The following is a 25,792-nucleotide window of genomic DNA, read 5'->3' as shown; positions in this document are numbered from 1 at the left end:
CAGTTTCAAAAGAGGGGAACACCACAACAACTACAGAGGGATCCATCCCCATGCATATCAGGTGAGCATAGAAGCTTGTATTAATTTTAATTCTTACCCGTGTCGGCAGACGGACACTTGCGAATGGTGAAGATGGCACTCAACTCCTCCTCTTCCTCGGGCAGTCCCTTCTGCAAGCGCTGCAGCTTCCGCAGGCTCTCGCTGCGCTGGTGCTTCATGGAACGGACGTGTTGGATGAGGTTCAACTTGGCCTTGGTGGAGTAGTTACACAGGACACAGTGGTAGTAGCACGACTCGCCCTCCACAGCGTTCTCGTGCTGCTGCAAATGCTGTAGTGAGAGAGAGAGAACAAGAGAGTTAGCATGGGGTTTTTAACAAATGGGATACCTAATGTAATTTACAAATGAATAAATCAATTGCCAATCAGGACTCTGTTGTTTAACACAAAGTCAACGTCATTCATCAACACTAAGTTGGTCTCTGTGTGCTAACAAGACAGAGGGGGGACGTTGGCATTCTCTGAGCTGGTGAGCTAGACGAGAGGAGCATGTCAGCATCTACAGGAAGAGCTTGAGCAGGGACACACTGAGAAAAGTGCATTGATCCCTTTCACTCAAGAGAAGTCTTTCGTCTCTGAAAAGGAAACTCCAAACATCTGCCTGTTTCACGCATGGGATGCTAAATATTGATCACCAGTGAGTCAAATCCTGCTTCTTTGAGAGCAAGGCAAAAAGAGAGAGACGGGCGGTGCTGTGGTGCTCTGACTATCTCCAGAAGAGGGTATAGGGATCCTTGGGGAGGACCAGAGATATGTGCTATGATCCACAAACCCAAAACAAGCCAACCACACCGCACACCCAACGGTAACAACAATCCCAAATCGAGTCTGTGTTCATTGAGCACAACACATCTAATCAATGAGATAAGACCAACACAAAAAGAACATTGCAAGCCTATAAATCTGAATGCAAGTCCCTAGTTAGCACATGTGCATGTATTGAAAGCACTTATACATCTTGCCTAACCTTGATTCATGTCTTCTTTCAAGATATGATTGTGACTTGAAGCCTTACGAAAGCTACCAATTAACTTTTGTGTATACTGTCAATGTTAATAAATTGCAATTCATTCTTCATGGCCGGTGAATTGTGTTTGTGTGTGCAGAGTGAAAGATTCATTGCAATTTATAAATATCAGACTATACATACACATTCTCTCCACTCTCCATGTAAAACAAGAGAAACAAATAACCTATGTGTGTTCAGGAACAGCACACACTACATCTTTGAAACTATACGACAAAGGCGCATGAAGGTCATTGATAACTTTAATACTCAAAAAAAAATATATATATATAATAATTTGGTTGGAACCATGGCCTAGCAGCTAGTGTAAATACTTTGCCACACTGAGCAATGAGGGGTGATATGTGTTGGTCTAATAACATTTCAATCATATCTGCTCATCAAATAGCAGTATCTTCCCTAAGTCTCTTTACCTTGTATTCCTTGTTTACCTTCCTTCTGTTACGCGAGTCATGAAAAAGCAACTAAATTGCACCACGAATGAGATGATGCAAATCTGTAAAAATATCTCTCTGCCTTTTTGCCTGGAAAAACATGTATTTTCTCTCTTGTGGAGAAGCTCTTAATCTCCTGCACAGACCACCCCCAAACCCTGACAAAGGTCGGGGAAAACAAATTGATTCATTAAGACGCGGCTGAGTTGGCTTTGCCCTGCAGCGCAGAGATGAGATGCTTTTCCATCGGCTTTGGATGCACAAAGCCAGAGTAACATTAGATTTTTAACCCAATTAAGGCCACATCAGGTGTTGACAACAGTAAGAGAGGAAAAAATATTATCTTCCCTGAAATGTTCTCCTTCTTTGGTAATATTTAATTTTCGGGTAAAATTGCTATAAGGGTTTTTTTTTTTTTTTTTTTTTTTTTTTTCAAAGCAATTGTGGTGCTGGTATCATATGTCACCCTGGTATACCTAAGATGTGCATTAGGGCCACTGACTTCCAGGAATGGGTTTTTGCTTTTCGTGTGTGCCCCTCAGCTCCATGTAATGGAGTTATTAGGTGATCGTAAAAGGCTCTGTCTTTCTCCTCACGCTCTCTCTCACTCTCCTTCACTCCCTTTTCTGTTTGAAGTGGGGGTATGATGTCATTGAGTAGGTGCTGCTGGATGTTTTGGGCTTTACTTGAGCTGCGCTTTACTTGAGCGCAGCTCCCCCCCCCCCCCCCCCCCAACACATATGCAGCATATCAGAACTCAGGTACACTGATCTGTCACGGATTTGCTTGTATAAAACACCAAATCAATCCGCTGTGTGCTATGAGATGGCACAGTTTTTTCTTTCTTCGCAAGCGAGGAGGAGAATATATGAACTGAAATGCACATCTTTACTTGAGCCATCTTTTGTGAAAGTAAATGCAGCAAAAAAGACGACACCTGAACTAAACTAAACAACTAAAAGATCTTCAAAAAAATTGTGGGGAGTTTTACAGGGCCCATAAAAAAGGTAGGATTTACACAGCTGAACCTTAACTGGTTCAGCACAGAGAAGAGCAATATATTAGAGGGCTGCATTGGGATTGAGTCCCGCCGGGTCCCGCGGGACCCAACGCAAATCTCGCGGGAGCGGGCGGTTTGAACTTTGCTGCGGGCGGGAATGGGCGGCTAAAAAAAAACACTGCGGGATCGGGAGGTAGCCTAGCAACATGATGGAGATGTCAATAATGGCGCTTTTCCACTACGCATTACCTGCTCGCCTCGGCTCGGCTTGGCTCGGCTCGACTCGACTCGCCTTTGTTTGGTTTTCCACTGTGTAAAAGTTGTAACTGTATCTGCTTCCAGGTACTTTTTTTCGTACCACCTCCGGCGAGGTTCTGGGCGAGCTGAGGCGATACTAAAATGTGACGTGAAAACACGGACTGCTGATTGTTCAGAGAGAATCGTCACTATTCACTGTCATCATTGCACGCGCCAGACAGAGTATCCTGAATAAAAAACAGCAAAAACGAAAACAAAACCATCCAAAAACAGCATACACTCGATTTCCTCCATTGTCCTTTGTGTATGTGTCCAGAATACATGCCGGCCAGGGAAACGAAACAAACAACCCCATATGAATCTCTTTAATAATAGCAATACAAATACGTGTTTTTTCCTGCGGGACGGGAGAAGACACAAAATCAATGCATCTCTATTATTGTGCGGGAATAAATTCTTAGAGTTTTGCGGGTGCGGGCGGGAGTGGACATACATATTGCGGGAGCGGGCGGGAGTGTAACACATACGTTGCGGGAGCGGGCGGTAATGGTCAGAAATTCGGCGGGCGCGGGCGGGAGCGGGATGAAGAAAACAGTCCCGCGCAGGGCTCTACAATATATCACTTCTTTACCCAAACTGAAGCATAAAACATACGTATATTAGCCAATATGCTATACAGTGATGGTATCATTACCGTTTTGTTACAGCTACCATATTTACTCCAAAGTACCATGGTGCTCAGGTGCTTTAAAGAATAACATGATATTACAAAAAAATACATTCAAAGGTACTTTTTATAAGGGATATTAGAAGGTTTAAGACTCTCCAAATCAACATAACATATAATTTTCCTGAATTTCCATATAGCAGAGATAAATATATTGCTCTCCGGGTCTGACACCAGAGGGCCGAACAGACCTACATTTCTCTCTCACAAACAGATATATCTGCTTGATTCCATCTGAAACATTCACACAAGGGATCCCTGAGATGATCTCTACACCTAATCTCCCACCCAACACACACCCCTGGGTCTGAACGTGAAACACATGATCCTGAGATGAAGCTCCATGCTGATAAATCACCTCCAACTGAAGTGCAGGAATTCAGCGGCTTAATGAAAAAGTCATGTTCACCGAGCAGGGAGGGGCCGGTCAGGGTGCTGTTGAGAAGTCTCCCCTCCGCAGGGGCCCCAGAACAGCCGCATGCAGGCCCCTGGAGCCAGAGAAGGCCACAGAGTCAGCATGGCTTACATTACTACTCAAAATTCATTTAATTGGCTGGAAGTTAATGGCAGACTTACAGGAGAGCACATGAGCTGTGGGGAAGTGCAGTGGAGCGAAACCTGAGTGGGCTGGAGGGAGTAAATGTGTGTGTGTGTGTGAGAGAGAAATAGAGTGCACATGTGTGCAGCAAGAGTGGCCCATCTTTACAGGACATGAGTTTTGATTACTCTCTCTCTCACACACATGCACATAACGACCCAAGTAAGGATGAATAAGTCCCCTGTACTTGTGTAGGTGAGGAAAAGCTAGGGCGACTCACCTCATCCACCCCGCCGCAACTCAACACTGTATCTCTGCCTGTTTTGCTCCCATCACGCACAGCTATCACTTTCAACACCTACCTGCTCCTGTGCATGGATCTACAGAAGCATCCACTTATGTGGGCTGAAAAAACACACACCTTTCACACCCATCGCCACTTTAACTGCCAGAGAGCCGAATACAGGGCAGGCACTCAACATACTCTGTGAAAACCTCCACAAATGTCAGGCCCACAGCGGAATCGTGGTAAAGCAACTCAAGTACACAAGTACATTGGCACAGATGCTTCTAGCTATTCAAGTTATTCATAACACTACGCAGGTCCATGTGGGATTCTCAGTGTTGCTGCAAGAGTGCTATTTTCTACACACTGTTTTCTTTTAGTCAATTGAGACCTCAATTAAACCTCAATTTTTGATTTTCACGAATAAACTTTTTTTGACTGACTATGATTGCATTGTTTGATTATATATATACACACACACACACACAAAAACTATATTAATCACTATATATATATTTTCTTCATCTCATAGTTTTATCAACATTTTATTAAAAAGCAATTGTTCTTGCTGATGAAAAACATGAACAGTAATAATGTTGATGAGTTTAACACTACAGCCAGTTTTCATTTTCAATCTGAATTGCAAGCTTGTTATTTAGAGTAAGTTAAAACTGTCACCATGCTAATAACTGGCTACCTGAATAGTAACATAACTGGTTTAATATAAAAGATTTTTAAAGGTAACTCTATTGTTCCCTTGAGCAACTGTTGTTTGTTAAACGTTATGCATGAGCAAAGGGACCAGACGCTTGACATGTATTGGCCAAGCATTCACCTATGCAATTGTGTACTTGTGTAGAGGTTTTTTTTTTCTGGCCTATAGCCATACACAAATGGCGCATATGGTGCACACACACACACACACACACACACACAGAGAGAGAGAGAGAGAGAGAGAGAGAGAGAGAGAGAGAGAGAGAGAGAGAGAGAGAGAGAGAGAGAGAGAGAGAGAGACCCCCCTTTGATCCAACCCTGATTTCTACTATTAAATTTGGCAGTGCTCTTAATACAAAATTAATGCATTAAAACAGATGACTATCCAGTGGCTAAATAGCTATCAATTTCTCCCAGAGCTGACGAATTCCCACTGTGAGTGAGCCAGAGAGTGTCTGAATGTGTATTGCTTTGTAATTATCCCAATGATTCTCGGCACTTAGGCCTGGTGATTTCCACTCAAACTCGCTCACACACATACGTCTGCGTTTCTATCATGGTGGAGATGTTCCATTGACTTCTGTTGTTTTAATACTGAGCTAATGACATTTTCTAACCCTATCCGAACCCCTCAGCACAAACCATTCTGCATTTTCATTAAGACATGTTTATAAACACAATTTGTCCTCATAGAAAAATGTGGGGGTTGGTCACCACATTGGAGGTTATTTTTGGTTTTTACTATACTTGTAGGGACATTTGGTCCCCACAATGCAGGCTAAACCTGACACGCAAATACCGTCTGATACTGATACCAGAGACAGGAAACTAACAGAAACTGGACTAATGCACTATCTAAGCCAAAATGCTTAAACACTGGCCACAACACTTCATGTCAGGTTATAAATCCATTGATATCATGATGATGTGAGGTCACACCAGTGACTTAAGGGCAGCACACTAAACTGGATTCAGTCACATGTCATTTTGATGGATACAGTCAAGTGCATTAACACCTTTGTAACCAGCCTAATGATGTCATTGGTTAAATAATAGCCAATGAGATCACTGCTCTGCATCCTGAGATGAGACAAAGGGGTTTGCCTAATGGGCAGAAAAACCCAAGCAGAGATGAGACGGGAAGCTGCACCCTTTCTCACATCTCACTCCGTGTGTGTGTTTGGGTAGGTTTACTCAGCTGTACTTTAGTGGCAAAACTGTCCCGAAAAGTTCTAGATCTTACACAAACTTACTTGTAAAAAAAAAAAAAGAAATCTAAATACAAACGGTTCCTTTTTGCAAAACTACAATTTTTCAGTTGTTATTGACACTAGTGACCGTAAAACACAGACATCCTTTATTCTTTCAGTTCTTACAAAATGTGATTACAGTGGCAGATTATCAATTAATAAAAACTTGTTTTTCAAAGACTTGTAAAAGTAAGCTAAAATGGCATGATTGCTTCAGCAAAAAAAAAAACCACTGTCGGTTAGGTTTAGGGTAGGGTTTCGTGTAGGTGGAAAGTTATTTTCATACAAGATAGAGCATTAACATTAGCGCCACTCACATTTCATTTCCAGACTGCTGCGATACGTACAACAAACAACATAAAACGTAGCGAGTTTCAGATAAAACTCAAAATGCTTTTAGCACCACGCACTGGACATTTAACCTTAAAAGTTTGGTGAAACATGCAAGATACAATGTAATATCATTTTGCAGAAATGGCACCAAAGGCACTCTTTTCCAATGAGCATTATGAGCAGGGATTTGGCTTGGGTTGGGCTGTTGCAATTAAAGAGCTTTATACAGAAACAACAGAAGTCTAAGTTCATCTTCATTACAGGAGTTACAGTGTTTTAATATTTAGTATGCTGTGAATGAGTCTGTCCTACCTCCTTCACTTCACCATTTTTCTATCTCGTTTCTCACTTAGCAGCAGTAGTTTAAGGAGTAGCAGAACCGCGACCACAGAAGCTGCACTGGATGCCAAGTTCAGCGGCTGGTTCAAATTAGCCACTGCGAGCGGCGACATGCCCAGACGCTGTGCTGCGGCTGGAGAGACAGCACGTACCCACCCCTTAACTGCATACCTGCCACTTCCTGCACCTCTCTCACTCTCTGCTGTTTCCAGGATCGCTTTGCTCTGTTCTCCTGGAATAGCCATTCTATCACTTCCCAGAGGAACATTTTATAGCTCAGATGTTGCTCTTTCATATCTCAGGAGTTAATGGAGTTTAATGTTTTACTCAATAATTAACTGTGTTTCTGCTGTTTCTCCTAAAAAGGAGAAATAAAAACAGTCACAAATGAAACAACAGTTGATAATGTCGGGGTGTAGATTTAAAATGAAATGAATGAATGTAGATAGCGAATTTTGAGAGAAATTGAGATCTTTGAAGATTTTAATTGAGATCGCATTAAAATCTCTGGCTCTTAAATGAAAGACTTTGCTATCTTGTCCAATCTGAGCACAATTTGTGACATTGTTCTCACATTGACTGAGGAGAAAAGACAATCTCTGTCTAGGTGAAACAACTGAGACATTAAAGGGATCTTGTTTGTGATTTATCTTTGCTAAACTTTACCAAGTTATAAGTCATCTTGCAGATGTGATACAATGATTTAAACAATGGCTGTGCTGAATATGTGATTCAGTTCTTTGTCATAGATTTAACTGGTTTGAGTGGATTACTGTACATGTGCATTGAGGAAAAATAAGGGTGAAAAACAGAGAGATGGGGGCCTTAAAAACAATCCTCTCCAGCAGCTTATACCACCCCGGTGCACTTTAACAGTAAATAAAGCAATAATTATTGAATTCCTTTGGAATAAATAAGCAGCTAGAAAGTAAACAATAGGAACATAATTGTAGAAAGAAGGCAATCAATGCCTGCAGTCATTTGGCTTGTGTTGATTATGCGTACGCTCGTTTGTGTATGTTTCTTTGTGTCTTTGAGTAAAAAGCAATAGCGGTTAGAGGGAGGGTGTAGTGACAAGCAGTTAAATAATACCCTCTCGCATACACCGGTGCAAAACAACCATGGGGTAATCCTTCCTCCAGTAATGCCCCTGCATTTCCAAACAATGGTTCTCAATCAGCTGATCAATGTGTCCACATAATTCATTGTGCGAATCGGTCTAGGTGAGGGAGGAAGAGAGCAAGGGAACTCTATAGAAGAGATCGAGAATGGGAACTGAGGCCAGTGGAGATATCAATACCCAGATCAGAGACACTACGGCAGTGGCAATGCCCAAGGCCTTTTTAAATAAGGACAAGAATATACACATAATGTAGTATTTTAAGTCAAAATAAACACGTTAATTGTAAAATGAGCTGAGCCACATTTTACATTAAGAGACTTGGAGATCATGCAGGAAATTAAGTTTAATCCAGGGTTGGGTAAAATAAAGAGTTGCAAAACTATATTAATCGCTAGACGTCGTCTTCCACCATGAAGAGCTAATTAACAGCTTAGCCTCCCATTGTTTTTATGAACGCAAGCCCTGTAGCGCCAAGCTGCATCCAGCCCCGTAGTACAATAACTCTGCCTGCAGGAGGCGACAGCTGTGTGGAGCTCTAGGGGCAACACACACAGCTGTTCCAACTGTCCCTAGACATCTGCGGCCGCCTGGTGCCATCTGGAAATTTAGGAGGGCAGTTTAGGACCTGTAGAGATCCTTCTACCTCCTGCAACCTCCAGAGCGCTTCCCATAACTAACCCTCCATTTTGGTAAGAGACAATGTTGATAATTATTGGGAAAGGACTGTGAAAGAATTCTGTGTATGTCTCAGGGCATGCAGACAGGAGACAGACACGATCAATCGAGAGACATTCAGAGGTACTTAGACCGTTCAATGATGTCTTATTTGTTATATTAGCTTAAAACACATGACTTGTTCTGGTGTTCTAGCAAGAACAGAATGATTTGTGAGAAAAACATACTTGCAAAAGAAAGCACTGTATCTATTTCACAAAAACGAAACACTGTTGGAGATACTAAATGAGTCATGTTGTAGTTATGAGAATAGTAAATGTAACATAACATTGTATCAATATTGGGTTACACTTTATTTTAAAGTGTCATTGTTACAGTGTAATAATAATTAACAACATGTACTTACTATAAGGTTAGGGTAAGATTAGGATTTGGTTGAGGGTTAATTGCATGTAATTATGCAGAATTTACTCTTATTACTATGGCAAGTACATGTAACCTATGCAACAAGGACACTGTAAAATAAAATGTTACCCAATATTGTTACAATAACTGTCTGAACTTAACTGAAACTGGGGACTGACTAACTTCATTTTTGTTTATCTATAGAGGTTGATGTAACACTGCAAACATCAAACTTTTTGTCCACATTCTTCTGGGACAGATATCAAATGCTTCGTTCAAGGATCCTGAATGATGATCATCAACATCCGAGTTAATAAAAGGCAAACATTTACCAATAACCCACAAATTAGCGAATACCCAAATCCAACCCAAGTGAACAAGACCTTCTCCTAAAAAAGTCATAGACGTGATGAAAAGGACACCCCACAGTATTAACTCCTCAGTTTTGTATTATCTCGCTTTCACCTCCAGCATTCCTTGTTAGTCTGCGTGAATATTTCATTACCACATAATTGGTTGATGCTCCAGGCTAGGTTATGAGGCAGTAAGAATGCTCCCCTCTTTCTTGTTCTTCTTTTCTAAAATTCACAAAGGGCAGTCTGGAGTCGGTAGCGTGGAGTGTTTGAACTGGTCTCCAATGAGGAAATGTTTAAGTTGCCAGGCTCTGCCCCTCTCATCTGCCCGGCTTCACCTTCACCCACAGGACTAGTGTAATGAGAGGGCCTGATCGTGGCCCTGTGCCAGAGTAAATATTTAAGCTCAGCTTAAAGAGCCTGGCTTTTATTAGCTGTGTTGGGCCTACAATGGCGCAACAGGCCCTAAGAGTTCTCACCTTCTTAACATGCAAATGAATAAGCGAGGGCGGGCCGGGGGTGGTTGCTTTGGGAAGCTTATTTGCATAGCACATAAGCATTCTGAGTGTCTGAGGGCAATGTAGAGTTAACAAACTTTGAGCACCTATCCATTTCTAGTGTTTCTAAAGATATACTTTGTTTGCCTTTACTCAATTGCTTTGACTTCTACTAACTTCATAAAGAGCTTTAAAGTCCCAATAGCCTAGGATACTGAGCTGTAATGTACTTGTCACTTATTTTGAGCTAATTAACTTGTTAATTAGAGTCATTAACCTAAACATACAGTGCTTCTATACTGTGAGAAACAAAACATACGGTGTGGTTGTTCAATCTGTCCTTCATAAAAGGACTGTTCTAGCTTAGACTCCACTGAAAACATACTATATTACATAGTCCTATTTTGAATGCACAATGTGCTGTGCTGGTTTACACACGTATAAGATGTCTGTATTATCAGGGTGTTAATCAATTAAAAAAGAAATCCATGAAAATATTACATCCCAGAATCTGTGTATGTTTTGACCTTCAGCAAGACGTGAATTTGAAACAAGCACCTTTTAAGCCCTGGCCTCTAGCCTATGCCCAGAGGAGCCTGAGCACTTGTGTTGAAAAGTGGAGCTCTTTGGCATCCCATAATCTCACTCTTCTCTCTATAAGCAGAATACACATGGGTGCTGAAAACATACAGCGCTTTATGGGATCCGTCATCAGTGTCTACTCATTAGCTTGCAAAGGAAAGAAGAAATACAACTTTACTTTCCATAAAAAAGAAACAAAGTGCTCATTGATCAGAGTAATCAATAGTGAATCGATAACCTAAGCCCTCATCATTCCAAGTCCAGCGTAATTACAGCTGAGATATGGTCATTATCACTAAAATCAAAAAAGGTGCAGGTCTAACTAAAGGCAGCTCAATTGCTTCAGTGTTGCTGGGCTTTGCAAATACTGTACAGGGCCCTCTGAAGGACCTCTGCATGCGATTCCCAAAATAACTTGCTCACGCCATCAGTCATCGTGTCATTGAAGAGGTTGCGGCCATTGCTGCCCATTTGAAGGCATTTAATTATGTGCACTGCTACTGCGTCAGCATAGCTTTTATACAAAGCTTTGTATTGCTCTTAATGTAAATTTAGTTATATATATATATAGGATAGCATTAAGCAACCGCCTTGTGATTTTAATGTACTAAATGTTGTGGAAGAGTGCCTTCCTTATGAGATTTGCAGCCTAGCATTAGGTGCTAGCAAAAATAAGAAGCTCTGACACATTTAAGTGTCAAAGGAAGAGGAGAGGTCCTTAAAAGTGATGAGATATGGCAGAATGGCAGTAGTTGGCACCAAACCCAACCCCGTTTTGATTTTGAACTTGCTGTCCATGCAAATAGCATTGCAGATGCAGGGTGACAGCAGCGCAGCGTGCAAAGTGCTAACAGGTAGAGACTGCTAGAAAATACATAACTGGGCCTGAGCATGCTGCTAACAGAGAGGCCCTTACTCCTCCTCCGGCTCGAGTTTCTGTGTCACTTCACTTTGAACTGCATATGCGATGAGCGGCTGGAGGCATAAGTGCACTTGGCAATGGCACTACGAGAGAAGTGTATACAGTTTCTAAACCAGCTCTGTGTCTCACTCTCGCCTTCTCCCTTCCCTGCATTCTCCACCAAAGCGCCGGGAGCGCCATGCTTGTAAAAGTAACCACAGCTCTTTAAGAGGCTCATGTATTTACAAACGGAGGTATGTTGAAATCAAAGGAATTACCACATGACATAACACATCAAGCAGCCAGCGGATAGAGAATTTATAGGGCGGATTCGAACATGGGTGGTGCGCCCAGGAACTATGCCATTGTTTGATCATGCACAGCCACAAGCAAGTACAACTCACTCACCTATGACAGGTCCCGAGTTCACTGGCTCATTGGCGTCAACCCCCACCTTTCGCTGCCTTTCTCTCAGTCAGGTGGTTACAGGTGTAGAGTGCTATTGTTTTCTACTTCCTGTTGATCCTCCACTTGCTGATTTCTCCTCACATGTTGCTTTTGAAAGTAAGGCTCTGTCAGGTTATGTAAGCCTAGTACATGAGCTGTTCTCACTCCTCATCCTGCACCTCTTGTGAAGTGCAGCAGTTAAATCTGTTGTGCTCTGTCCTAGTTGGATCTAAAGAATCGTTCTCTCTCTCTCTCTCTCTCTCTCTCTCTCTCCCTCCCCCTCTTTTCCTCTGTTGCTCTTCTGCCTAATATCACCTCAGTTTTTATTTCGCCCGCCTTCATCTGCAGAGGACTAAAAATACATGATAAATGGTACATGATATTTTAAAGTCTTATCTCTTATCTGTTCTTACAAGGAAATAATAGGGTAGTTAATCCTGAAGATCTCCCTCAAATTGATTAATCAGCACATACGGACAATCAAATAAATGATTAATATTCTCCAGACCTGCGGTCGGACAGTTACCCCCCAAAGCATCACTAATAATTCAGTAACCCTTCCCAGACCAAAGCCACGTCTGCCTGTTCAGCAGGAGCTCTCTGATGCAATGGGAGATCTTTGAAGTTGGTGCATAACAAACTCACAGTGCTCTATGCATGGCTCTACCTGTAGATTAGAGCACAACTGCTGGCCAGGCCATAAAGACATTGCAGTTTTATTATAATGGAGCTGAATGCAGACAAAAATGTAGCTGTATATCCTCTAATGTCTGCACCATGATGCCCGACAGATGTTTGGCAATACAGTAGACTTTTTAAGACAGCAGATTTTTAGAAACCAGTTTGTTAAGATTGGGGCTAATTTGTGGCAAAAGCAAACATATCAGATAAGTAAACAGTATTGTTACAAGATAGTCTCTCTGCCCTGGAGAGAAGTAACTAGTTTAAGTCCACCTGAAATCAAAATTGACCCTGTTTACTTTGTTAGCGCATATTACTAGTCTTGTTGTGAACAATTAATCTGTGCAAGTTAATACACAGAAAAAAAATAGTTTGCCGTGGTAATCTTTAATCAAAATGTGAAAAGTTACTTCCGGTCTGGAATGACATTCCTTCTCTGATGACGTAGGCTTGACGGCTTGGGTTGAAAACGCTTAACCACTCGCCTCAAACCGTTAGTCTGCTATGAGCGAGAGATGGAGAGGAGGAGCGCTAAAGTGAATCCCCGCCCTCTATTCAATATTCCGTTTCACTTGGAAATACATCACGACACTGGAGAAAAGTCGTTTGCAACTTCCGGTTCACGCGGACTTTAATATAACTTGAATGTTACATAAGGAGGTCTTGTCCTGCTTGCTATCTGTGTGTCATCCTGGTTTTATATAGGCTAGTTGCACGTGGCCGCCATTTTGGGTTTCGGATCAGCGAGTGTGCGGATAGACACTTCCGGTTTCGCATTACGCCCGGTGCAGGGAGCCGGAGAAAGCCGAAAATTATCTTTTATAGTTGTTTATAGAATCAATTATCACTTAAAATACTACTAAGATCCATATTACTATCACACGAGCCAAGGGCAATTAAATGCACGGATGCATAGTCAGATTAATGAATGAAATACAACTGTTCACAAACAGAAGATTGTATTTGACTCATGCTGCATACACATACGCAATGACAATTATGCCTACTGTAAATATAGAGTTACAACTACGATTAGAGTTCACGTTTGCCCTGAGATAGGCTACAATTTATCTCCATAAATACTATTTTCTCAATTCTGCGCATATTTTTACTTACTTACATTAATTGCTCGATCAATATTATCATCAAATATTTTACATTTACATTTTTAACTGTAGGTACCACAAACAATTTAATATAGGTAAGTTTGTGTATATTTTACACGTAGTACAATACTGTATGTGCTGCTTATAAACACCAGACAGATAATGATTTATGAAACAGATCTTTACTCATCTCACTTGCACAAAATAAATGCAGTAATAGAAAGGACAGAAATGCACAGTTGAAATACACTGAAAATTATATGCATTTAAAAATTTGGTCGGGTTCAAGTCATCCCTCCGGATCTTCTGCATCCTCAGCCTGTACCGCAGCATCAGCGGGGAATGCATGAAAGCTGACTTCTCTGTTGTAACGTGACGAAATGGTACATAACGGCACACAACGATGAAGTGCTGAGGCTGTCACCCTCTGAAAGGCAAGTCGCCTCTCTTGAATCCTAAAAACACTCATTGTGAAAAAATATCTCTGTGGTAATGGAACTCGGTCGCTGTTGTCTCTCGCTGTCTCCCACTCTCGCTGTCAGATCACCGGAAGTTTTCACCGGAAGTACTGGCCCACACATTCAAGTTCGAACGTCAACGGTCGCCGTGCACGGAGCGAATTCAGATGTCTTCAGACAAGCTGTTTAGCAGTGGTTCTCCCTGCGCTTGCACCCGGGCCACACCCTGTCCTGGTGATGGATTCCCTATTTATTCAGCTATTTTTAGGACAAAAGGATGAGATCTCCATGGAGAATGGTTTTCTTTCTCTACCATTACTGAGTTCTCTAACCCTCCCACAGAGGTCAACAAACAGCCCTCATCACCAAGCCGCCCGCATCTGCCAGCTTGCGCACTTATTAATGTGTGAGTGACCCGGGCCTGGACACCCCTCGTCCACAACGACTGTGGTGTGTGCGCATCCATGTGTCTGTGCAAACATATGTTTAGGTGTCACAGCTTTACCATGTGGACCAGCATCACCAGTCCCACGCTAGTACTGACCCTTAACTGCCTACCCCCACCTTGGCCTTTGTGTAGGTCGCCTGGCTGGCTGGATAGCTAGAGAAGCCCGTGCAGCTGTCTACTGTCCTCTTCCTGGACACGCTGTCTCTGGTGTCCATGCTCCTGCTTCCGAACGTGGCTATACATAACATCACAGCGCATAGTTCGAAACCTGACCACCACCTGCATTCTGCCACTCAACCTGGGTTGCTCGACAGGGCTATGCAGTTTCATTAGCACAAAGACGCGGAATTAAACTAATCCATGTGTCTCTCGCGCTGTGGCCGGAGCCCCATACAGCCTCAGCAGGGGCACCATTAGCCTTTCAGCGAAAGCGGGCTGATCTGAAACCCTGCCAATACGTCTGTTGATGTATGGGCTTAAACTCTAATAGGTATAAGCGTTGTGTGCGGGGCAGTGTTGTGAGAAGCCAGGCTTTTCTATAACCGATACAGTTAACTTTGATCTTGTCTTAGCATGGCCTGTTTATAAATCAGCAACGCAAATATTTATGAGCTGGATGGGAGAAAATGGCTAGTCTGGTTTATATCCCTGGCCTTCTATTCTTCCTTGCTGCCCCATCCCACTCCCTCCACCCTCCTCCTCCTCCTCCTCCTCCCCCCGGCTCATGTGTCGACGAGGACACCACAGCAGTGGGGTGAGAGAGCACAGGCCCCAGGCCACATCTATCATGACTACGTTGTGCAGCTTTATTGGCTGGTCATGGAGCGCAGGTCAAAGGCACTCCAGGGGAGGGCAGAGGAAATCTAGATATGCAGGAGATAGAGGAAGATATCTAAAAAGACAACACAAAAAGTTGACAGGTGGGTCTGTTTTTTGCAAGCCTCTCTAACTCAGTGTGGGTTTGGTCTAGGCAAGGTGAGGTCTGAGTCTCATCCAGTAAAGCTCAATAAATGAGACTGTGCTCAATAACTATTGCCTTTTTGCTTGCTCCCTGCACACCTATCTGTTTCGGCCCGCAGTGCACACAATGGGATGGCCCGCACTGGCAGATGCACAGGTTTTAATTGCTCCCCCCAGTCCTGACCTCTGCTCCTGATCACCCTCTGATATACAGCATCTCTATTAAGCTGGGAAGTAGGTAAATATTCTCCTAAAGACCCTCCATCCTAACGGCACTACTGAAAAAGGAGAAAAAAAAAAAAAAAATCAATCGCCTTTTTTCTTTTGTCCTTCGCCAACTCTATTAGTTTTCCCATTTTATCTGATGTCGGGATCCAAAAACGCAGAGACCAGTGCTGAAGAGGGGGCAGCTGTGCACGGTCTTGGTTTGATGCAAAGCTGTATACATCACGTGTCTGGTTTCTTGAAAAATGTGTGGCTTTGTTGTGTTGTAATTCAAATTGTTTTGAAGACTCAAGTTTGGATGGAGAAGCCATATTTTGGGAGAATGAAAATAATGCTTTTAAAGAATGGATGAAGATGGCTAGCATTCTTTAGAAATAGTCCACAGTGAATTACAAATTATTGGGCTCTGACTCAGATATTTAAAAAATTCTGTGTTGTGTCTTGTTAAGCTTGATGACAACATGCAATGTGGACACAAATATGCAACGCTGTGTGTGTGCTGGAGTGTTTGAGAGTGCAAGTGAGTAAAAGGGGGGCAGTGGTGATGGTAGTGGTGGACTGGCTTGTAGATCGATGCAGTGATTGGCAGTTAATGGCTTTTCCTGTTCAGCCTTCGTAACCTCGTTCTGATGGCTGTTGCTTCTGATCAGAGATGGCAGATTGCGTTTGATTTTTGTATATAATAGAGATGCACTGATATGAAATTTCTCAGCCGATACCAATAGCCGATTATTCAGAATGATATTGGCCGATGCCGATAGTTTTTTTTTTTTTTTCTTACGGATAAAAAATAACTAACAAATAATGCTGCAAACTATACAGAGAACCCTCTCATTTGGTACACTATAATATTAGAGGTTAAATTTAACAACAGAGCTATATTCAACTAGATATAATATTTACACTCAAATAAAAGCTGAAATGTTTGTATACTCGGTGACAGGTATTTTAGCACTTGTCTTCATGGCAAATTTATTCAAACATACATATATAATTACCAGTAAATAAAGCTCCTCTATATTTTTTTTAAAGCTGACTAACAAATGGATGACTTTCCTGAGGTAAATCAACATTAAGTGATATTGTTCACAATCTGTTTTATTGACATCTTTCCACGGTCAAACACTGATTGAGTGATTACATGAGACATGATACAGATTTCAGTAAGTTGTATTGTATCTTTCAACTTACCTTCTGATATTCATGCACGTTTTTCTAGATATAATGTATTAAAGTGGAAGAAAAGACTTTGCTGCTTGAACTGAGGCACCACAGCGATCTGTCACGTCACATTTAAGAGCTTCAAAACGCCATTTATTGTTTGAATTTCGTGATAAAATGTACAGAATTTGAAAGATGACACATTGTTTCTTTTTAGAAGTAACAAAGCACAGAGCTATTTGCGATTATTGGATGAGAGGCATGCTACAAATAAAGTTTAGTGTAGGGAAAAACTGCAGATCTGGCTTGAACTACGGGTAATTCATAGGGTCAAATAGAACCTGCTTTTGTGTAGCTGTTTTTAGCTGTTAATGCCTTATTGCTGCATTAACTAACTCAACATGAGAGATTTTCTTCACACACAGTGTGATTTACAGTCGGTCATGTTTTACCGCACCCTTTTGATTGACAGGATATAATCGGCACTGATCATTGTCTGTTTTTAAACATTATATTGAAAATAATTGTTTTTATCGGCCGATACCGATTGTTGGCCGATACATCGGTGCATCTCTAAAGCCCGGACTTTAGATGGCTTCATCATGTTAAATCATTTAAAAGTTAAGTTTCCCAGGCATAGAGGTGAAGCTTTAGTGTCTGAACAATCCACTAGACTTCTCTGTAAAAAGGATAGCGCTGATTTCAAATTTCCAATTTTAAACAACCTGCTTCAAATTTCATTCTACAAGTAAAAACAATACTAAATACAGGACACTATCTACTCATTCAGTAATTCAAAGGGCCTGTCTATCACACAACAGTTGAACGACTGAACAATAAGGCACATTTTTGTGCTTTCACGATTTAAAAAAATGACCTGACCATGAAATATGCCAGCATATGTCTAGTGAGATTTGAAATAATTTGGCTAACACTTCCATACTCAATGCTTTATTCACCTGATTTTGAATAAACGGCAGCGATTTTACAGCCTGTAATTTTGAAAGTTTTGAAAGATTCCTCAAGCCATAAAACGAAATGAAGGAACTCATCAGAAATAAGATGGAATGGAAGAGAACAAGCTATATTTCAGATTGAAAGAACGTAAAGGGAAAGTGCATATCCTATTCATAGCAAGCAGAGTAACAAAAATCCATATTTAAAATGGTTGAGGGTCAACCAAGAGCTGAGAATCTCATAACTTTGAATGTGATGCTCTAGTAGAAGGTGATTTCTAGAAATCTGCTCAGACTAACAGACGAACAAAAATGTAATTCTGTGAGCATGTGTATGTATGTGCATGTGTGTATATAGGGATCCACTGGGACAAACCAGTGCTGAATTAATACACACATGCTGCTCCCTTTGCAACATCAACAAATATTTAATAAAGCCTGCTTCATATAACTCATTAATATGGCACTCCCTCTCTTCTCTCAGCGCTTAATTTAATATAACAATAATTTGAATAATCATTTGCATACCAAGATCTAGTAATCTTGTCTAGTGGCAAAAATATAACATCTCCTTGAGACCTCGTTTATTCAGTAGCAAAGACAGGCTTTCTGGTTCAAATTAGCAGAACAAGACCATTTCAACCTAACGAGTATAAATTAAGGAAATTCTTTTACAGTGACAGACATAACCCGCTCAAACGAACGATCAAGTCTGCGGCAGCCTAATTTTAGGCCTGGTGTTGATTGAATGTGGTGACGCTGTGGGGATGAAGAAAGAGAGAGAGAGAGAGAGAGAGAGAGAGAGAGAGAGAGAGAGAGAGAGAGAGAGAGAGAGAGAGAGTTTGGTTGATCCTGTGGGGAGTGGGTGGAGGAATGTGGCGGGTGTGCTGAAGAGTTCCTCTGCTGTCTCTGTGTTCCATCTCTGCGCCCACAGCGGCAAGATCTCCACTTCATAAATCAGCACCGCTGTTTGAAAAATGCTTCATGATACACAAATGTGTGAAACCACTTAACAACAGAACAAAAGTGTTTCTCCTACTTTCAGCAGCTGCAGCTAGTAAAATAAGGCACCTCTGAGAGGCTGACCTAAGAATTCACCTCATCAGTGGGAGGGGCTTCATAAAGAGAAAGCCACAAAGAGAATGTCGGGATACATATCTGTGACCGTGCATTTTAAACACTAGGAGTCCTGTATGGGTGACTAGAGTCTGAAAGCAGAGAATGCAAGGGTTGTAAACTTGCAATGAAAGTTTGACCTTGAAAAATGAAGTGCTACTCCTTGACCACTCTGTTTCTGGCCCTCACATTCTCTGTCTACCCACTAACCTCTTTTCATTAGAACACAGAGTGAGAAAGAAAGAAAGAAAGAAAGAAAGAAAGAAAGAAAGAAAGAAAGAAAGAAAGAAAGAAAAAGAAAGAAAGAAACCGAGTATTTGGGGACAACGTACTGAACTCCAAATGAGTCACTTTCTGATGCTGATGACTTCACATCTCTGCCTTTTAATGCAACAAACCATCATCTCCACATATTACCTTTATCCCTCATTTTCCTTTTTTTTTTTTTTTTACATGTCACTTTTCTTGGTTTACCACCTTTTTACATGCATAAAAGCACATGATGAGAAAACAAGGTGTGAAATGATTTTTTTTCCAGAGACCCCAATAAAAACCATATGACACCTCAGGCTGAACTGCTTAATTACAAAGGGATGAAAATCTTTAGTCTGCATCTGGTGAGAACATTGCCCTCATAACACTGATAGATTTATAGTTCCCAGTCCTAACCTTGGACTCCAGTGCATGGCAATTAGGCCATGCATAAGACGCCTCAATGAATGTCCATCTCAGTGGGGCGAAGTCAGACATGTTTTTTTTTTTTACCCTGGGCTGCAGTTTTAGACCTACACAAGGCTTAACTCAAGAAATGTCTGAGAGTTGGTAATGTTGCGGATTCTTAACTAGCTCAACCAGCAAGGATCTCTTGGTAAACCAATTTCACAACCAATTGAACAGCATGGCTACCACCTGCACCAGTATCTTACAAGCATTAACCAGCATGTTGACTTTGTTGGCACAAACTGGACCAGAACCTAAATGTCATAAACCAGTCTAAACCAGCCTGGAAATTCTAAGCGGTGGTTTCAGCAGGATCTAAACCCTTGTCCCAGCATCCATCTGCTCCACACTGAACTATCTTGCTGTAGAGTGGACCTTGATCTCACACATGTAAACACTCCAACTTGTCTAACATTAGAAGGATGTGGATTTCCTCATTTCAGCAGAACTTCATTGTGAATATTCAGAAGAGAGACATTGTCTGTGATGAGGGGTGAGTGAAAAACAGTGAGGTCCAAAGCCTCATTTCATGTGTGGATTTATTTCTCCCAAGACTCTCTTCAGCAGCCCAAAGCTAAACACAGTGTGTTTTCCAGCGCTCTGCCTTCAACTAAGCACCGAGAGGAGCCTTGCGGCCTGGGTCACTCACAGGCCATTAATCTGGTTGCTAAGTCACTGATGTATTGATGCTGGTGAACCAGTAAGCCTGCCTGTTGCTCTCTTTACCACCCACTGTCTTTCTCCCCAACACTTTCTCTTACTTCCTAAGGCTCACCCAAAGTCTGCCTCAAAGAAAACATACCTGCCAACTTGCTACTTTGGTCACTTTCTGTAAGAAGGTTCGGCCTTACCCATCCAGGGACTAAGCCATTCAAGGATTTGTTCAAACTAATTTGACTCACATTTGACTAACAAACACATTTGACTAAAAAACATACATCAAGCTGATCAAATTAGGCTAATATTTAAAGAGTATTTTTGATGACTGAGCAAACATGCAATCACATTATGCTAGAGAGGAGTTGGAGGTAGAGGGAAGGGTTGAGGAGCTTCTGATCGGAGATATGTGGGCTGAGATTGCAATATAAACTATAAAACTACTGTATAATATCTTTTACAAGACTGAGGCTGGCACTACTGAGATAAAACACTGATTAAGGCATGTTATAAACAGGCAAATTTGCTTAAAAAAATCTGCGCTGGGAACCGAGAACGTAAAAGTCAAGAGGTTCAAACAAGGGGGTGTAATCCATGAATGCAAGAACTGCAGAGACCTATCAACATTGTGCCCTTGAGCAAGCCACTTAACTCCAGGGGGATTGTGGCTGTAGTAAGCGAACTTTTAAATATCTTCAGAGCATCTACTAAATGTCAAATAACTACATAAAAAAGGAGTCAGGTCAGTCCTGAACATGTTTAATGCTCAACAGCATAACTGCACTCAAGATAACTCCTCTCATCAATTTAAAATAGATTACTTAGCGTGATGGTGCGAGTGACTACCTTTAAAGAACTTTCTTTGTTATAACTTTACAGTAACTTCCATTGTTTATCCTATTCCATTGTTTAAAGTGTTTTATAAGACACAGATCTTCAGCGTACTTAAAAAGAGCATTACAGAAGGAAAGGTTGCAAACATCGAGAGAAAACAAGGAGGAAGATTTGGCTGAAAAAATATTTAGTTTTCCAGGCTGGTTGGATTAAAGCTATTTAACCTTAAAATGAGAGCAGCGGAGAGGGACCACCCACCAGCTTGTGACCCATGCTGGTTTGTTTTGTGCACAATAGGTTTTTGCCTTGTTTATTAGATTTAAGGGAGACAAAGAGTCGAGAAAGATGTGCAAGAGGAAAGAGCGAAACGCATGCAGGCGGTTGAAGCGCAGACGGAGTTAGTCACAAATATAAGGTGAAGGAGGGAATAAATCACAACAACAAAGACGTGAAAAGATGCTTTTTTAGCTTCTAAGGTGTTCTGGGTGGTTTCTTAACGCTATTGTTTGCCAGAAAAAAACAAATTCTGATTGTTTAGAAAAGTATAGGATACCTCTACTCAACAAGCCGTACAATTTGTGGTTTAATTGTCTGTGGCTAAAACGTTGCAGGAGAAGTTACATGGCAAAGTTTCAAATACTTAGGGTTTGTTTAAATTTCTGCCTATGTCTACACAAACTTTACAAACTACCACAATCTTGTGTCTTCCTACTGTGGTGTAACATACTCTCTGATCAATGTGCACACCCCTGTCCCTCATCAGACTCCAATCCCCTGTTTGTGCTGATCAGGCAGCAGATAATAGGATCAACAGCTTCCTTCAGCAGTGGCAGAAGCATTGCTTAGTTGCTCTTGTCTGGCTGCCTAAAGAGAGAGAGGCGGGGGTGGGGGCCAGAAATCAAAACAAACAGCTATTACAACACAACAATATCAGCTTCTCGGCCTCTCTACAAAGAGATACGCTCTCTCTCGCAATCTGTATAAATACCCCTGTCCCTCTCTCACAACTTTTGTAATATAGGACAACATATGAAAACTGTGTATGGCCTACCATGTGTATCTGTTTGGCTGCTGGCCCCTCCATTGAATGCATGCACGAACACACACACACACGCTTATAGGTGCAGATGCATGCATAATCATCAGCTGCAGCTGTGCAACGGGTCAGCGCCTGGCTTTTCTGAGGTGGGGGCTGAAGGAGTTGTGAAATTCCTGCAGACTTCCAGACACAGCTTTAAGCCTGCCCACTACTCTACAAACCAATGTCACACAGCATAACGCTCCTCCCACGCTAACGGACAGCTCTCTCAGTAAAACTGGACTCCTCTTCTGGAGAAAAGCCCTCCGCCTTTTGTTTTAAAGGGAGCTTAGCCTCTGTTTGACTTCTGTGAGGCAGAGTTCAGCACCCTATGGGCAACCTTGTGCTGACATGGATCTACATCATTGAGACCTTATGATAGACATAAATATGATATATACAAATTTAAAAGAGTCTCCTAATTATAAACCTGGGCTTATATACGTGATAAGGACTGACTGGAGGGAGTCCGAATGTCTCAGTAGAAGCTCTGTGGATATGGAATGGGCGCTTTATTAGCGCGGTACTACCGGTAAATCAAAGCTCAGCCCTTCCTGGAACAGCAGCAAACCTTTTTTCCCCACTGAGCACTATTACTGAACAATCACAGGCCAGCCATGATAATTAGCAGAGTATCTCCATCTAAACGAGCGCCTCTCTCTCTCTCTATCGCTCTCAGACCTGCTCCCCCCCCCCATCATCTTTCACTCCGTCTCATCTCTAACTGATGTCTGGAGGGACTTATGGAGTTTGGGTGTGGCGCTCTCTCTGGCATAGAGGTTAAGCTTCACTGTCCACAGATGAAAGATATAACCACGGGCCGTACCAATAGTGGTAAAATGCTCCCTTGCGACTTTAACTCGAAATTACTCTGCACTTTTATTTGATAATAAAAAACAAACACAATCTTGCTGGAGCCAGGGCATTCTCAGTCTATTTGTTTTTGATGATTGGAGTAAGTTACTCTGATGAGGATAAGTCATGATAGAAATAATAATTATTAATGGAGATGGTAAGCCGTATTGATCAGGATTCAGTTTTAAAGGGTAGAACAATATCTGAGAAGCAGATTAATAGCTCTCGGTATAGCTACTACGGTTAATCCCCCTTCTACGCATTACTGTCTGTTTTACTTTACTGTGTTTTTTCTTTGTTTTCTCCAGAGCCGTAGACATTTTCCTTCCTCACGCCCCAGCTGATCCGGTTGCATTGCACTGAAGGGAAAAATAAGTAGAGAGAGTCCAAAATCCAAACGTTTTGTACTGAATCCTGGGCCATGCTTGGAGTGCAGTCAAAGCGCTGTTAGCATAGCTGAGGCACATCAACATGTGCTACAGGGTTCTGTTAAGTAGGAGTTTTGGGCTATAGTGAACAGATGACAGAATGTGTGAGCATGTGTGTGTGTGTGTGTGTGTGTGTGTGTGTGTATATCTGTGCATGTACAGGGAGTGTGTAAATGTGTGCAGCACACAGTTTGTATAGTTTGTGTGTTTAATGGAGCAAGACCAGCACACTGGTGCTGGTGGTGCGGGGGTGAATGTTATGAGGCCTTTCTTGGGTAAAGATTCCCCATGTGATAGTGACGGCACTTTCTTCCTCTCTTTCCACGGCCAAGCGGCATCTGGAGTGGATTTTGTGCGAGCAGACACCGAAGAACATGATTACATTCAGTTAACTGTGCTCTAAACTGATTATGCATGTGCCAAGCTAATGGACTACATTTGCAAGAGGAAAAATAACATCCAATCAATCTCAATTACCCCAGATTGTACCGGCCCCTGAGACAAGGAAGGTAGCCAGCCTGAAGCTCCTCCTCTTTGCTTGATAGGCCTGCCTGGAAGACCTGCCTCTCTCCATCCTGTCTGGAGCGGAGAACCAAGTCTCCAACTCAAGACTGACATGAGTGCAGCCCAGCACCTGGGACATGCTTGCTCAGCATGAACAAGATCTCAAATATCGAGTGAATGTGTCCTCTACACTACAGGGTAGTGGTGTACATACTTGTGTATATAAAAGTGTGCTAGAGATAATTTAAGGACGAGACATGCGTAATCATGGAGTATATGTACCCCTAAAATCATCATGAAATGGCATTCACAGCTTTTACTTCTGTAACGATGTACTGTAATTCTAAGTGAAACGGCACATCAAATGAGAACAAAATTTAACTGTCAGGGATGAAAAGTGTCTTTATGAAAGGTGGTTGGAGGAGTGGGTCTGAAAAATATGAGGGATCGGTAATGTTAGCCAAAAAGGAAAAGTCGCTTCAGAGGCAGAGTAAGTTATTACATTTTGATGAAAGATTATGAAGACATTTTTTTAATTGGAATAATGTGCACAGATCAAATGTGCACAATGAAATCTGGAATGTGTACTGAGAAAGCAATTAGGGTCTCTTGATTTCAAATTCACTTTAATATACATAGATTAACTATGTGTGGCAACTATCTCTGATTTTGCAAATTGCAAGTTCCACCAACAATTAAGAACTTGAGAAGCCTAAGCTTTGTGATGACCTGGGTATTGTTGTATGGCCCATCTGCAAATTCTTATGGGTGACCATCATGACATCATTCTCACCACTACAAAGCAGCCAGCGAGCGGGAACTTGGAGGGAACAGTGGAAGGTAAAAGTTCATCTGAGATGAGTGCAAGACTGACTGATGGGTGTGTCTGAAACCAGAGTGGAACTCAGACCAGTACCACAGACACCAAAGTCGGGAAGCATCACCCCTGCTGTGCAGTGGTCCATGCGGTTAAGACAATTCTCCCAAGCCTTCCAAAGGCTTTCGGAACATTCCAATCCATGGGGTGGTGGGGGAAGGTGTATTTTTAGAAAGCCCTAATATGTGCCGCATACCACAGACTCTCAAATTATCCCATCCAGCTTAGCCTTCAGTTTAAACCTTCCTTTTTAATTCCAGTAATTACAGGCTCCAATTTACGGAGCTGTGCACACAAAGGGCCTGTTTAATGCAAACCAGTTTGATTTGGGCAAAGTGTCCCAAGGATCTACCACATCTTAGGGCCTGTTTATGCTGACTTGATAATTTATTTTCTCCCAGCAGGAGGTCTAAAATTTTTGCATTTTGTATCATATTTCTTTGAGTGTGTGTGTGCGTGTGTGTGTGTGTGTGTGTGTGTGTGTGCGGGGGGGGGGGGGGGGGGGGGGGTAACTACTTGTACAGTCAGCATAGCTGAGCTAGCAAATTATACTGTTGAAGTCAGGCAGTCAGTATGTCTATCAGGGCTATAAATTCACTGCAAAGTGAAGCTTGTGTCATTCTGGGGTTAGAAACCAATGCTACAGCAAGACCTCAGCAACAACATGTGCTTATCATCCTCTAATCACATTTGTATGTCATGAAATACAGCTATAACTCAAACTGTGAATGTCTTAGTTTGCGGGTAGGCCTGTCGCCACTGACGGAAGCTGCTTGCTTAC

At 41.9% G+C, this 25,792-nt stretch overlaps 1 protein-coding gene across 4 annotated transcripts in view; it reads right to left on the bottom strand.

The window, feature by feature from the left end:
• Positions 1–25,792, bottom strand: part of zfhx3b (zinc finger homeobox 3b) — a 344,899-nt gene that overhangs the window by 60,238 nt on the left and 258,869 nt on the right. For all 4 annotated transcript variants that reach the window (XM_084107585.1, XM_084107584.1, XM_084107587.1 and 1 more), the window contains one exon: positions 98–329. In XM_084107585.1, the coding sequence (XP_083963711.1) occupies positions 98–329 (232 nt within the window). The remainder of the gene's footprint in view (positions 1–97; positions 330–25,792) is intronic.

Source organism: Abramis brama (genome assembly GCF_963993115.1).
Source record: "Abramis brama genome assembly, chromosome: 3".
Classification (NCBI taxonomy): Eukaryota; Metazoa; Chordata; class Actinopteri; order Cypriniformes; family Leuciscidae; genus Abramis; species Abramis brama.
Note: the sequence above shows the minus strand (reverse complement) of the source record. Positions and strands in the feature narration are given on the sequence as shown.